This window comes from Nycticebus coucang, chromosome 17, assembly GCF_027406575.1.
Source record: "Nycticebus coucang isolate mNycCou1 chromosome 17, mNycCou1.pri, whole genome shotgun sequence".
In the NCBI taxonomy this organism is placed as follows: domain Eukaryota; kingdom Metazoa; phylum Chordata; class Mammalia; order Primates; family Lorisidae; genus Nycticebus; species Nycticebus coucang.
The window spans coordinates 11,889,326-11,905,220 of record NC_069796.1 but is presented as its reverse complement, the minus strand read 5'-3'; the positions used below and the strand labels follow the sequence as shown (position 1 = coordinate 11,905,220).

Here is a 15,895-nt window from a genome sequence, read left to right as displayed (position 1 = left end):
CTTCTAATGTTCTAATTGTGCTCGGTTGATCTGGGGTGATTATGTCATTGAAACGTATGTTATTTGTATTTTAAATATGTTCATTTTATTTATTTAAAGAGAGAGTCTCACTCTGTTGCCCTGGGGTTGAGTGCCAGTGTGTCACAGCTCACAGCAGCCTTAAACTCGTGGGCTCAAGTGATCCTCATGCCTCGGCCTCCTGAGTAGCTGGGACTGCAGGTGCCTGCCACAATGCCTGGCTCATTTTTTTATTTTTAGTAGAAACGGGGGTCTGGCTCTTGCTCAGGCTGGTCTCAAACTGCTGAGCTCAAGCAATCTAGCCGCCTTGGCCTCCCAGGGTGCTAGGATTACAGGTGTGAGCTGCCACATCTGGCTTTAAATATGTTCATATTAAAAATTAAATAAAAATATAAATGATGAACAAAAGTGTATAATAAAAATAAAAGGATCTGTTATCTAGAATTCAGTCAAGAGGCTACACTTAACGACCTAGAAGGCCACAGGTCCCCCACCCGTGCTTTAGACTATTGACTTACTTTCTGTAAGAATCAGCTACAACTGAACCTTTCTTCTCTCAGAATGGAGTAACAGTGTAGTGCTTTGTGATATCAGCAGCTTCTCTAACAGCACCATTTCTTGAGTTAATATTACGTAGCAAATCAGACCAGCCAGATGGAGGAAAGACAGATTTCATATAGGAAAATCCTTCTAAAGAAGCAGTTTTTATTATTTTTTTGATGTACAATTTTATTCTCATAACAAACCCTGCATTTAACAATACTATATTTTGTCTGAGACCCAAGCTTCACCCCTTTTTCCTTATCTTCCATGTTTTGTCTTCTTTTAAATTGATTCAAAGGTCATTACAGTCAGATTTTATTTTTCACAAAGGAAAACCATTTAATCCATTCAATGGCTAGAAAGTAGCTTATCGTATTCTGTGGGCTCAGAAAGTCCTGCCAGAATGCCTCAGTGGTGCCTGTATAACTGAGAAAAATGAAAGTGTTGAGGATATCATATGGTGAAAGTGATATAGAGCCCCCCAAATGCTGATACAGATTGATAATGTCAAACGCCACAAAGCAGAGTATATCAGTGGCTTTGCTTGGCTTCAGACCTTTTAATTGTTAAGAGTTTGAGTGGTTTCTTGGGCCTATTGTTAGACCCTGGTTATCTTGAAGAGACTAATGAAAGCTTTTTGTCGCACTAAGGGAAAAAATAATTCTGTGGCAACAATTGCAGTGATAACACATTCCCAGTGTTCCAGTTGGGGAGTCATAGTTGATACAGCAGAGAGTGGAGAACACGGGAAGGCTGATCTCTCCTTCTAGGAAGTTAGTGGTATAATGTCTACTCACGTAGTTCTCAGAGAAGAGCTGTAAGGTGGGTAGTAGGGCTGGAGAAGGGAATACAGAGATTGGCGGCATGAGCCAAGGCCACAGATCACTTCTAGAATTTGTGGGCCCAAGTTTTGGTAGAGAAGTGCAAGGCCAGCTGTCACACAAGGGGGGTCATTGGTGCAGCCTGTCCTCTGGGCTCTCCTGCTTCTTCCTTAGGGTTTGTGGCTTCCACTAGGCAAGTCGTGTTGGGGCTCTTTAGAATCAGGGGAATTCTGCTTTTGCCTTTACAAATGTCTAGAAGGACCAGAAACAGGAGTCCTGAGTTGTTCTTCACTGTGCAGTCACCAGTGGAGCGTGTGTGGACATGGCTGTGTAGTTCTGAGCTCTTTCATTAAGGACATCGCTGCTTATGAGCGGGTTTTACGTGATTATTCTTCAGCAGCAAGTAGCAGATAAATTACCTGGTGTCTCTGTGCTAACCAGCACGTTACTCTCCCAGCCTCATCTTTCCTTGTCTGGTCTCAGCTGGCAAGTAGGAACTTCACAGTTGGAGAACTATTCGAGTTGGCTGTTAGGTTGCGAGCTGAAGCATGTTTGCTGAGATGAGTGTTGTTTTCTCCATTTATAGGAGAAGCCCTGACATTCAAGCAAAAGAAGAGTTATGGAAGCATATTCAGTGAGTACTGTTTTTGTTGCTTTTTAAATTTTTTTCCCCGTGTAGTTTTAATGCAGCTGCAATGAAGAGCCCTGACACTGAGAGGCAGCCTCAGGCTGACCCCTGCCAAGTAGCGGTCATGGTCATTATCTTGTGGTAGGAAGAGCACGTGGTGGGGGTTCCTTACCATGCCAACAGCCTGTTGCCAGGCAGCCTCACACCTCCTCACTTACACGGCCATTCACCTTCTTTGTAAATGGACCTCAGGCCTAAAATTTAGAAATAAATACCAAGGAAAACAAATTCAGAAGAAAAAAAGACATCCACTACAGTGGAGAGAAGCAGATCTTTTAGAGAAAAATAGGGAATGACTAAAGAGTCTGAATGCAGAGAAATTAAAAGGCGGCAAAAAACTACAGAAAAGGTTTTCCTTCTGTTCTTCCTTGAACACATTCTGGTTTTTAAGTGTTTGTTCCAGCTTATACTTCATATTAGTTTTACTAACACTGGATTTTGGGACAAGATTGCAAAGGGAAAAATTGCAAAAGATATTATAGCATTTGTACCAGCAGCACAACTATCATTATTCCTTTCTAGAAAGGAGCTTGTTGATCCATCTGGATTGTCAGAAGAACAATTAAAGGAGATTCCATACACTAAAATAGAGTAAGTATGTTTTCACAGAGTTTGATTAGTGTTATGAGCAATCCGTTCTGACTCTTTGGCTGTGTTTTGTGTAGTGCTTTGTCTTCACGCTTTAACCTACGTTAGAGGTGACAGTATGGAAAGACGTAGAAAGGGTGTATTAAAGCTAATTATTCTTTCCGTGCGTCACAATTACTATCCTCTCCCTTGAGCTGCCTATTTGTATGTGGTAGGTGCAGAGGAGTTTCCAGTGATTAATTTCAGTTTCAAAATAGTTTTTTCTGAGATCGTCACTGAATTGGTAACAAATTTTACTTTTATCCATTATTTTGAGACAAAGAGAATTAAGTTGACCACAAAACTGTCATATAAGCCCAATCCAATCCCTGATAGCACTCAGCGTATCTGCACAGGCTTCAGGAAAGCATGACAGGGTTCTAGTCACTGGCCAGTGGAGGATGCGCCGCCCTGGAGCACGGTACCTGCTTTGTTTCCCTTCTACAACCCAGGCTCCCTTCCCACCCCAGCTACCCTCTGGCCCCATCTTTAGGTGAATTCTTTTTTCTTAGGGTACAATAGACAAATAAAAATTGTATATAATGTTTTACGTATACATTGTGAAATGATTAAATCCAACTAACATCTGTCCCCTCACATACTGACTTTTTGTGGTGAGAACATTTAGGATCTACTCTTAGCAGTTTTCAAAGTAAAGATGGGATTCTTAATGGCAGGCTACTTAGTAGCTAGGACAATGACCAACTTTTTCTTTCTTTCTTTCTTTTTTTTTTTTTTTGGAGACAGAGCCTCAAGCTGTCACCCGGGGTAGAGTGCTGAGGCGTCACACCTCACAGCAACCTCCAATTCCTGGGCTTAAGGGATTCTCTTGCCTCAGCCTCCCAAGTAGCTGGGAGGCGCCCGCCACAATGCCCAGCTATTTTTTGGTTGTAGTTGTCATTGCTGTTTGTCAGGCCTGGGCTGGATTCGAACCCACCAGCTCTGGTGTATGTGGCTGGTGCCTTAGCCACTTGAGCTACAGGCGCTGAGCCATGACTAGCTTTTTCCGATAGGAATGCCATTTTGTCTGTATTATAGAAGTTTTTCCTCCATACTACTACAAAGAATTTAACCATGGGGAATAATTTCATTTAAAATTTGGTGGTTAAAAAATACACACATGTGCGCACAAACATACAGACGGATTTAAAGAGTACATTTTCATGTATGGTCATGGGAGCATTTTTCTTTTGTTAACTTGTCAAATTTGTCACTCCGTCTTTCAAAGACCAGAGAAGTCAAATTCTTTTTGTAAAACTCCGGAAGTCACTACCCTCTTTTTGCAGCTCCAGTATGCAGGAAAAACTGCAGATTACCCTGTTGTGACTTCCAGGGTGCGTTCTCACGTTTCTGGTTACTTGTTCAGGACTCAAGGTGACCCGATCCGCATCAGGCATTCCCACTCACCGCGGAGCTACCGCCAGTACCGCAGGTCCCAGTGTTCAGACGGAGAGCGGTCTGTTCTCTCGGAGGTGAAGTAAGTGGCCTGAGTCCTCACCCTCCGGCTCCAGGACAGCGCAGTTCAAGAGAACTCTTTCTGTGCTGATAGAAATATTCTATTTCTACACTGCAGCCCTCTTCCAACTCAATTTCTGATTCTAGGTACTGTTCCAATCATTAATTCTGAAACTCACTCTCTGCAGTTCAAAAACAGATCTGGTACCACCACTTCCGGTGACCCGTTCTTCAGATGCTCAGGGTTCTGGTGGCTGGACAGTTCATCAGGTTAGTTAATGTTATTGCTCTAAGAACTTGGTGTACCGCAATTTGGAAAAGCTTTTCGTTTGGGGGGAGGTAAGGGGAAGAGTTGTTAACTTTATTCTGAGATTCTGTAGGAAACGTGGAAGGAGAAGGAAGCCAAGGCCCAGCCTGGGAAGAGTTGTTAGGAATGAGAGGTGGATGGTGTGGACCCAGAATCAAGAAACAATAGCTTCAATAATGAAACAACAAAACAAAAACACCTTTTAGATATTTTTTGAGCCAGAGAAACAAAGAGAAAGTGATAGACCCACAGGGGCCAAACGTGCTGCTGCAAACTGATGGCAGGCAGAAAAATTACTCGAATCCTATTTTATTTCTGCCTTCCCCATCAAGGAGAATTACTTTTTGTCCTGGAAATGTTTAAAAAAATGTGCTTAAAAAGGAATCCAAGGCTGCGTTAACAAAGTCAGTTTAACACACAGCTGAATTAGATGTGTCAGGGGAGCAGGCATAATTCAAGGTGTTTGACACCATCTCTCCTGGTAAGTTTTTTAAAAAGATGAAAAAAATGCAGGCTGAGTGAGACAGCTGGATGGACTTATATCTGGTTGAACAACTGTTGTAAAGAGCAAAGTTGATGTTTATGATGGGTCAGTGTCAGCCTGTTATTTGCAGAATTGTGGTTTTCAGTCTTGTTTGGGTCACGAATCCCTTAGAAGGGCTGCTGTAACTAGTTTCTCTCCCCATAAAGATGGGGAGACACAGCTTTGTAGAGAATCCAGGGAGTTGCTGGACCTCGTAATAAGCTTGGCCCTCGCAGTGCCCATCACGTGCTGCCCTTTGTTTGACTGGCCTCACTATTAATGACTCCAGCAAGGCCTGTGCTAATTTAGGTTGGAGTCCCTAGAAACAGATTCAGAGATGGAAATTTCCATGCAGGAGGTTTATTGGAAAGTGCCTTCAGGACCAATGCCTATTAAGGAGTGAAAAACAGGTTTAGGCATAGGTAAGAGTTTAACTCTGTAATACAGTCCTACCGAAGACATCAGTTGATCCTGAGGTAGAGCTCCAGATGGCCCTTCCAATTCATCCCATTTGTGACAAGGGGATTGAACTTCTACCCCCTCACAGTCACCATATAACAGTCATTGGATAAGCGGTGCCCCCGGGAGGGGGTGTGACCTTGGGAACAGGGTTCAGTTTTGAGCTGCACAGCAGCCTGACGCTCCCAGCTGCTGAGGGATGAACGCCTCAGCCTGGAATGGAGGTCTGAGCAGTCAACACATCCATTGCAATCTACATATTCTATTAGATAAATCTGGGATAGCTAATAGGTTTTCTAAACACGTTTTCAAGTTGATAGCTTTTTCTTTTCTTTTTCTCCAGTTTTTGGCCGTGGCTGGGTTTGAACCCGCCACCTCCAGCATATGGGGCCAGCACCCTACCCCTTTGAGCCACAGGCACCACCCAGTTGATAGCTTTTTCAAAAATTATATTTATGACTAATAGTTTAGGCTTTGCATTCACACTGACCTGCATTATGTCTCATCTCCACAAACAACTTGTGTGACTTTGAGCATCCTACTTAAGATCTAAAAGCCTCAATTTCTTTTTTAGAAATTTATTATATTTAATTATGTGGGTATATAATAGTTGTGCATCTTTATAGGGCCCGTATGTTTTTGATACAGGCGTACAGTGTGGATTAATCAAACCCACCACCTCGTTCATTTGACATTTGTTTAGGGACATTTCAGTTCTACTCTCTTAAAGTATATGCTAAGTTTTCATTGATAAACCTCATTTTCTGTACAGTGTAGACAGCCTGCCTCTTAGGGTTACTATGGTGATTAATAAGCAAATATCTTTTAAGATTTTGTCTTAAATTTTAAGTAGTGTCAATACAAACAGGAATCTTTATTGTATTTTTGCTTTACCAACTATATACTCCTTAACTAATCACCTTTACTCAGGAATTTAAGAATTGAACCACATTATATGTGAAAGACTAGTGTTCGCTTTGCTGGCCACAGAATAACTCACCTGATCAATGGCAGTGATTCTCAGCCCGTCTCTAGATCACCTTTGATTTTGAATTCAAATATCCAAGCAGTCAGCAAACTGCAGCCTATTGGCCTGTTTAATACAACTCAGGAGATAATAATGGTTTACGCACTTTTACAGGATTTTTAAAAAACAAATAGTAATATGTGACACAGACAAGGTAGTGTACTACCTAGCTCTTTCCAAAAGGTATTTGCTGACCTAGTCTGGACATACAATATATAAAGGCAAATAGGTAAAACAATTAAAAATTAAGCCTGCAGGCGGCACCTGTGGCTCAAAGGAGTAGGGCGCCGGCCCCATATACTGGAGGTGGTGGGTTCAAACCCAGCCCTGGCAAAATAAATAAATAAATAAATAAAACCTGTGTTCTGGAGAAACAAAGTCCTGACCTAGAGAACCAACAGGACAGCCCACTTTAGATATTCAGGGTGGCCAGTAAGCCAGCTTAGATGACTCCATTTAAAGCTGACACCTAACACCTAAGGAATCAGCCACATGAGTGGGCACAGTGCTGATCTAAGCAGAGGGAAGAACGTGGGGGAAATGCTGAGTCTAGAGGAATTGAAAGCCAAGTGTGGACTGAGCACAGGGGACAAGGGGACAAGAAAAACAGGACCTTAAAGAATATGAAGAAAAGGTTTAGATTTCATTCAAAGTGCCAAAAAGAAGCCACTAATCTGGCTGTTACATTGAGGAGGAGCTGAGTGACCAACGGAAGCAGGAAGTTCCATCTCCTAAGTCCCACCGTGGAGCGAGATTCTGGCAGTGGCACGCCCTGTGCCTCACCTGGCCTTTTCATGCAAAGGCTAAGAGTGGGGTGGATGAGTGACTTCGATTTCCTTATATCCTTCAGGTTTGCAGAGGAGACAGATTCCATCCTAGACAAATCTGTGTTTAAGTCCCCTCCTAGCTCCTTTTCCCGTGATCCTTTTGCTCTCATCTCTCTCTTCCTTTCACCTGCATTGGTTTCCTCGGAGACCACCTCTAGCAACCTGGAAATCTTCCATCCCAAAGATGGAATCATACTTCCTGTGTGAGGCAGACTTCTTATTTCATTGGTGCTTCTTTCAATGTCAATAAAACAAAGGCAGTCGTAGGAACAGATGAACAATTCTTTCTTAAAGGGTGATTTATATTTAGCCCAAATGAATCTCAAAATAATAGAATTCTGGAAAGTACAGAGCATTGTGTGAAGATATACTTCTGGGCAAGTAAATACACTTGTGAGGTAGGGAACCTGTAGCCTTGGGGCCACACGAAGCCTTCTGGATCTTTGAGTGTGGCTTTTTGACTGAATCTAAATTTTATGGAACAAATCCTTTTTAATAAAGGATTTTATTACCTGGAGGTAAGAACAGAAAAGGTGAGCAGAGACCTGGTCAGGTACTGTTAGTGCCATTGTTCAGGGTTTCCACAGGTGGTTGCAGGAGATGCTAAGAGCTAATTCCAGAAGCACTGGCTGTGTTGCCCAGGCTCTGGGCAGCTTAGATCCTCTCTTCTCCAATGATGTGGTACACTCATATTACAAGACCTCGAGTTCTCCCCACCTCAAATTACAGTTATCTCTAGTCCTAAGACACTGTTTCATTCAATAGCTCCAGAAAATATAATTAGGGGATTATATAGTACCCAACTCTCCACTCTTTTCATCTCTGCCCTGGCTTGGAAAAATGGGAAAGTTGAAAGCCTGGTTTGTAAATTATCCACCCAAGGACAGTTGGGTTAATTATGCCTAATTTTCATGAATAAAATTCACATATATACAACTGTCAGACTTAACTATATTAATCAACAAGGACTAAACATGTAAGCTTATTTTCTGTTAACTATTTAGAGGGAGTACTTGAACAGCTTTTGGAACTATGATACTTTTTGAATTATAATTCATTATCTGAAATGTTAGTAGTTTCTTATGTTTTAATAAAAACACTTGATTTGACTATTTCCTTCTTAATCTTTTTATTTTTCAAATATATTTTTAGAGAAGAAACGGGTCTAAAGACAGCCTGGTTGAAGAAAAATCTCAGACATCTACCACCAATCTAGCTGGAAAACACACAGCAAAAACAATAAAAACTGTCCAAGCTTCCCGCCTCAAGATAGAGACTTGATCATGGTCAAGGGCCAGGGAAGGGAGTGGGGAGGGTGTTATGTGCCACTGGTACTTTTGAAACTGTGAATTAGGTAATTTGATTCAAGTATCTTGGACCTTCACGTTTCTTCAGCATCTTTTGCTTCTTTTAAGGGCTTAGATACAACATACTTGGCTGAAGGGCCTTTTTAACTGGAAGGAGTTTTATGAAAACTCATTTGATGCCACATTTTCCTTCCTGAGACAAAGTAACCATTCAACTCTGAATATCTTGTGCCTGTGCTACAACCAAGACCAGATAGATGCTTCTGTTCAACATTTTGGAATTCTGGATGGCAACTGGTTTGCTGTGCAATACTCTGCCACACGGAAGGAAGTCTTCCCTGCGAGGTTCTCGGAGTGGCCAGATGCACATGGACCGAGGATTCACTTTTAGACTGCTGATACTCATGTAAATATTAAGTTCCTTGTGATCTTGTATTTTGTGGTATTATGTTTACCAGGTATTTACAAATGATGTAAAAAGCTTTAAATGTTGCTTTTGATTTCTGAAGTGTTCTTGTGTTTTCAGAAAAAAAAGAAAGGCTAAGTGTGGATTTCGGTTCAGCTCTGCTAACCTCAAATGCTCCTTTAACTCTGCCTGGCCATTTAATTTGCCTGCTCTCCCAAGAATGGCTATTTTAGACCTTTGCTCTCCCCAGATGACTTTGCAACTTACAGGGAAAACATTTATGCAAGACATCTTTTATCACATGGAGTCCTCTCCACAGCTGCCATTAACTAATCCCTTTCCTGTCCTCCGGGAGTCCCTCTTTCACCCTTCTCAGGATGTCTCTGCAATGTTAAGGTACCCCACCACTTTAAGCTAGATCCTTGCTACTTGGTTTGAAACTTAAGTTCTAATAAGCCACAACCTTCACAACCACAAATCCCTCTACCTACTATTACTTTCCTCTCCCATTCTCAACTAATTTTCATCAATGCATCATCTTGGGTCAGTGCCCTCAATTCATCTAATCCCCACTTTTATCTCCAACAGGGCTTCTTACTACCATTTCCCTAGATCCCATGGAGACTTTTTAGGGCCTATGGTTTTCCTTTTGCTTCTTTTAACATACTATCTGGTTCCCACTATCCAGAACATCCTGTTCTGCCCTATTATTGGAATTTCTCAAATTTCAGACTTAGGCCTTCTTCTGCTACCCTAGAGAAATCTCATTTATAGCCATGGCCTTAAAGTTTAGACCAGTGGTTCTCAACCTGTGGCTCGTGACCCCTTTGTAACAGTGAAAAATACATCCTGCATATCAGATGTTTACATTACAATTCATAACAGTAGCAAAATTAGTGATGAAGTAGTAACGAAAATAATTTTATGGTTGGGGGGTCACAACATGAGGAACTGTATTAAAGGGTCGCAGCATTAGGAAGGTTGAGGACCAGGCGGCGCCTGTGGCTCAAGGGATAGTGCCGGAGGTGGTGGGTTCAAACCCAGCCCCCGCCAAAAACAAAAAAAATTTTAGGCAGCGCCTGTGGCTCAAGGAAGGTTGAGGACCACTGGGTTAGACATAGTGTTCTATTGCCAAGAGGCTACTTGGATTTCTCAGAATTCAATCTCAATCCCTTACAATCTTATTTGCTGCTAGTCATCTCCTGGCTAAACACTAGTGGCCTAATTGGACCACCTGCTTTTTCTTGGCAATCTGAATTCTACCATGGATTTCCCTTGCATGCTTTAATAATGTGAGGGGGAGCCTTAAGTGGTCTGGCTTTACCTACCTCTTTTCAGACTCATTTTATAACAAATCCCACTCCCCCTAACAGCCACCTTATAAGCCTCATTAACGACTCAATTCTAGGGCAGCACCTTGTGGCTTAGTGAGCAGGGCACTGGCCCTATACCGAGGGTGGCGGGTTCAAACCCGGCCCTGGCCAAACTGCAACAAAAAAATAGCTGGGTGTTGTGGCGGGTGCCTATAGTCCCAGCTAGTCAGGAGGTGGAAGCAAGAGAATCACCTAAGCCCAAGAGCTGGAGGTTGCTGTGATGCCATGGCACTCTACCGAGGGCAAAGTGAGACTGTCTCTTAAAAAAATTCTAAAACAGGGCTTTGAAAAGGGAACACAGCCCGATGACTGTCAGACATACGGTCCTTATCTTTTTTCTAGTTGAAACAAAACCCACCTTCAAGTCTCAACTCCTTTCTCAGGTTTCTCTGACTTGGTCAGATCTTACCCTGAGATTCATCTCATGATCAAAGTTCCATGTTTGTGATGATGTTCCTTCCACTCAGCTATAAGCTTCCAAAGGGAGAACTGTGTTGTGCTTACCATTGTGTTCTCAACTCCTAGAACAGCACTGTCAATAAATTTTTTTGAATCTCTGAACACGATTTGTTCTTTCCTACAAAGTTTAGGCCAACCACCTAGCTGGGGGGAAAAAGTACACAGTGCAGAAAAGTGCACCTGTGACCTAGAAATCATCACCTAATCTAGTTCTACTCACCATGAGTTGCTGGAGGGAAGCACCTCAAATCATCTTAAGCCTATCAATTATGGTAATAGCAGTTAAGATTAATCTCAAATGCTGAGGTATGGCATGATTTTTAAGTTGCTGGGATAAAGGGGAAATGAAAACTTGTTCAGTAATACAGAACTATTTCAGGCATTTAATGACTTAGATCTCAAACACATTAACATTTATTCATATCATTTGTCATAAATGTATCATTATGGGCCAAAGGCAATTATTTCAGTACTTCTCAGGCTCCTGGAAATTAAGTGATCCAATCAACTCTTGTGAAGATCAAATTTTTGAAATCCTCACCAAGGACATCCTAAGGAGAAAAAAAATACAGTACTCAATTTGAGAAGCAAACATTTACGTTTGTTACGTATTAATAAAGAAGTTGGTAATACTCTCACGACATGTTTCAGTAGTGCATGACTTGTATTTCTAGATTTGGCCCTAAATGTCCAGATACAAATCTGAAACTTAACAAGGTTTAAAATTTAGTTGCTACACAACAAAATACAAACACTAAGAGATACAGAATGCCAGTTTTATGTATATTATTTCCCTGGGATACTGAGAAAAATGAGCAAAACTGTCAGAAAAGCTGGGAAGAGGCTGCCTTATTTACTGTTAACTCCAACTACAGATGTAGGGCTAATACCAATGAGCCATGAATCCTAACTTAATACTAGAGAAGGCTCTGCAATTTAAAAGGTGATGAAATCTCCATTATAAAGTGTTTTATGGTGTAATTACTTCATTATTACCCTACCTTCAGTCACTTGTGTTCCCAGATGGTACTCAGCTAGCAGCAATCTCTGCTTCAAGCATCCATCTTCCACCTGAACAAAAATCAGTTAAAACTGGTTAAAAGAAACCATTATGCTTGCTTTGGAAGGCTCGAGATCCCACGTGTAAATAAAAGCATTAACTGTTACTTATGCAGCCCCTACACCAAAGATATCAAATTTAATGGCAGAAAAAGGCTGCAAAGCATTTAATTTACGCCTTTTTTGACACCACATCCACTAGTTTCCAAAGTGAATGGGCAACACAAAGGCTACATTTAAACTGAGGTCGGCTCCATCTACTGCCTAAGGCTGGTAACTGCGCAGATGACTGTGCGGATAAGCGCCTGGAAGGGAACTCCTCTTCGGAGAAATTACCTCCTAAGGTTTAATTTAATTTAAAAAATTAAAACGTAAAGTGTTTGAAATGAGTAGTTAAAATTCCTAAAAGCTCGCGGCAGTGGCGTTTTCTCGTAACAACACGAACACTCACCAGCACAGTTGGCGATCCTCAGCACTGCGAGGTGCTGCACCTGGAAGCGGCTGAAATGATCTTATACGCCTTAAATGGCACTTTGCTTCCAAGACTAACTTTGCCCCAGGGCAGGGGAGGCATAAAGGCAGTTATACAGTTTCCTCCTCTCACGAAGAAAAAAGACCCCGCCTTACATGAACTACCTGGCATATGGCTGGTGATAGTTAAACCCCATTTAACGATGTCCCCATGCCGGCCGAAGGGGCCCACGACCCTCCCAAGGTCCCTCCAAAACGCCCTCCACGCGTTCACGGTCAGACTCTCGAGCGCCGCCGCGGACGCTCCGGCAGGCTCAGGGTGGCGCCCCACGGCCCGACACCGGTGTCCTGGCGCGGGAGGCCACGCGGCCCGCCAGAACTGGCCGGCATCCCGGAGACCCCGCACACGCAGAACCGCCAGCACAGAAGAAAGACCGCGCGGAGAAAAGACCTCGCCGCGCTCCCACAATGCTTTTCTGCGGGCGGAAGGACCCACTGCCTGAGCGGCGCGGGGGGAGCGGACCGTACCATCGGCCGCCGTGAGACGCCGCCGTGTGGCCGGAGGGGAAGTGTCCGTGCAGGCCCGCGGGGCGGGTTCCCGAGCGGGAAGAGGGCGGAGGAGCGACGCTTCTCCCCCGGAGTCCCCTGCGCGGCGGTGGGACCCGTTCTTTCTACATTGAAGGAAGTTTTAGCGAGTGGGGGTTTCCAGTCATCCTTCTTCCCAGGGTCAGGAGCATATGGTTAGGGCTGAGCAGCGGGTGTAACCCAGAGGACTTCAGACTCTGGGTTTTGGGGTGCGACAGAGTTCACGCTGTCCAGCTGAGGAATAGGAAGGTCATTCGTTCAAACCCTGTTAAGTACTCACTAAGCTCCAGGCGCTGGGAAGCGGGCGTGAATAAAACACGCGAGTTCCAATCTTACGCCTCAGCTGAGCGGAAACCCCGACCAGGTAACGCGCACCTGTTGCTCCGCACGGTGCCCAGAGGGCGGCGCCACAGAGCATCGCCATCGCGCCAAAGGCAGCGCGAACTACGCGCGTAAATTTTCAAATTGCTACATTAAAAAAAATAAACAGGTTAAATTAATTTTGATTATAACCTAACATGTTATCACTTCAATATGGAATCAATATGGAATTATTGATGAGATGTTTTGCATTCTTTAAGTCTAGAAAATCCTGTGTATGTTTTTATTTATGCTTCGAGCATAGTTCAGAGTAGGTACATTTTAAGTACTCAACAGCCCATGGGGCTAGGGCAGCGACAGGAAGATCGGAGGTGACCTTTGAGCAGAGTGTGGGGACAGCAGGCCTTGGCCAGTGTGGCTGGAGCAGCGTGAGGAGTGCAGAGAGACGACGTGTCTGAGCTACAACCAGGGACAATCACCCAGGGCTCTGTACTCATGGTAAGGTGTTGGGCTGTATGCTGAAATTTTATACTTAAGAATCACTATAGAAATAAGGCAGAGGTTGTTCATTGGCTGTTTTCTTGATTTTAACCGTAACTCCTTGAAGGGGTAGGAATGGCAGTCAGACAACGTGTGTAACAACACACATTCACTCCTATTTTCCGTTAAGTCCCAGTAGAGATTCATCCAGAGACAACAGTCTTAGCACTTTTCTTTGTTTCTTTGAAGAATGCTGCCAGAAAAAAAGTGCTTTTCTCCAAACTCATCAAGTTGTATACATTCCGTATAGCTTTTTGTATCTCAGTCATACCTCAGTAAACTGGTTAAAAAAAAAAAAAAGGAAAAGATAATCTAGCCCCATAGCTCAGTGTTATCTCCTGAGTGATAACAAAATCAACCTGAGACAATGACGATGCAGAAGAGGTGAGTTTATACAAGACGTTAAATAACTCTGGACGTGCATTACTAATATCTGGGCAAGGAAAGGGTCAGAAAGGAGGGCAATTCCACAGTGACTGTCATTTATGGACACCAAAGGGTACAGTGGGAGACTGTAACAATAGCATTTGATAAATGATTCAAATGAATTAGGCTTTTCCTCTCACCCCAAGTACAAAAACTTCTTGTATGGAGTTCTTGGGGCAGGAGAGGGTTATGCTGCTGTTTTTCTTTTAATGGCTTTATATTGCTCCTGCTTTACTCTTTTCTCTTCTTCCTTTTATATTTCTTCCCTAAACTTTGGACAAGTTAAGGGTAGGCAAAGAAAAACCATTCTTTGCAATTATTGGATTAATGTTGGGTGTTAGGAAATCAGTTTTAAATACTTTGTCTTCCTGTCTGCTTTAACCTTGCACGTTCTGGTAAGAAAAATGTAATAATTAAGTACAGGTGAGCATTAAGGACGTGAGAAGAAGACAGGGCATATTTTCTGCCTAGTCTCCCCTTCGTCCTTGCCTGTGAGCTGCGGCAAACACAGCCTGATACTGTTCAAACGACTCACAGTATCAGTGCAAACATGAAACAACCTCAGTTTCCCTGCATGGTAGGCAGAATAACGGTCCCCCAAAGATGTCCATGTCCTGATCTCCACAACATGTCAATATGTTATATAACAAAAGGGGCTTTGCAGATGTGATTAAAGGTTGGGATTTTGAGATGGAGAAATAAAAACGGAAGAAGAGGGACATAGAATTGGGATTCGGCGGCGGAGAAGGCAGAAGAAATGAGATGAGAGGCACCCATCTCTCTATTGCTGGCTTTGAAGCTGGAGGAAGGAACCACAAGCTGAAGAACATGGACAGCCTCAAGAAGCTGGGAAGGGCCCTCAGCTGACAGTCAGCAGGAAAACGGGGACTTCGTTTCTACACCTGTGTGGAACTGAATTATGTCAACAACTTGAATGTGTGCAAAACCAGACTCTCCCCTAGAGTCTCAAAGAACACAGCCCTGCTAATGCCTTGATTTTCACTCTGTGAGAACCATGCCAGACGTCTGCCCTTTAGACCTGTGAGGTAATGAATTTAATGTTTTAAGCTGCTAAATACGTGTTCATTTTTTATGATAGCAAGAGAAAATGAATCTACCCTGTCAGGGGTGGAGCACATATAACAAATTGGTTATCTTTATTTCTTACTACACTCTTTCTTGGCTCATCCCCATTTGCTCATTAGGAATGTAAACAAGATGTTGCATATAAGCTAAGCACATTTTGTTTTAAAGCACTAATCCATATGGAGTTGACCTGTGTTTACAGTGGGTGCTAGGGATCCAGGTTGGTTTCTTCCATGTGGATAGCCGATTGTTAATGAAGACCGTTTTCAAAAAGCTCATCCTTTCTGCACAGATCTACCATGCCACCCTAGTCTTGTAAAAAGATTTGGGTTTTTTTTGAGTGAATCTGTTTATTCTGTCTTGCGGGTCAGTATTACACTGTATTAATTATGTTTTATTTGTTTTGTTTTGGCCGGGGCTGGGCTCAAACCTGCCACCCCCAGTACATGGGGTCGGTGCCCTACTCCTTGAGCCACAGGTGCCACCCTTAATTACTGTATTTTTATAATAAGTCTGAATATGTGGAGCAGTAGGAACTCTGTCCTCCCACAATCCATTTCATCACCC

The 15,895-nt window shown here is 43.0% G+C and overlaps 2 protein-coding genes and 1 non-coding gene across 7 annotated transcripts in view; 1 reads left to right on the top strand and 2 right to left on the bottom strand.

Annotated features, from left to right (window-relative positions):
• LOC128569248 (60S ribosomal protein L35a-like) overlaps positions 1-15,895 on the bottom strand; it is a 44,095-nt gene that overhangs the window by 10,200 nt on the left and 18,000 nt on the right. The gene's annotated exons all lie outside the window — the stretch shown is intronic.
• EPB41L4A (erythrocyte membrane protein band 4.1 like 4A) overlaps positions 1-15,895 on the top strand; it is a 238,070-nt gene that overhangs the window by 206,801 nt on the left and 15,374 nt on the right. For 3 of the 5 annotated variants that reach the window (XM_053567382.1, XM_053567383.1, XM_053567381.1), the window contains 5 exons: positions 1,969-2,016; positions 2,593-2,661; positions 4,064-4,174; positions 4,341-4,422; positions 8,448-11,389. In XM_053567382.1, coding sequence (XP_053423357.1) covers positions 1,969-2,016; positions 2,593-2,661; positions 4,064-4,174; positions 4,341-4,422; positions 8,448-8,576 — 439 coding nt within the window. In that variant the 3' untranslated portion in view covers positions 8,577-11,389. Of the gene's footprint in view, positions 1-1,968; positions 2,017-2,592; positions 2,662-4,063; positions 4,175-4,299; positions 4,423-5,570; positions 5,576-8,447; positions 11,390-15,895 lie in introns of those variants that run through there. The other 2 variants (XR_008375291.1, XM_053567384.1) reach the window with 2 other exon arrangements.
• LOC128569419 (small nucleolar RNA SNORA13) lies at positions 11,999-12,131 on the bottom strand. Its single transcript, XR_008375371.1, has one exon. It is a non-coding gene; the product is annotated as a small nucleolar RNA SNORA13 (small nucleolar RNA).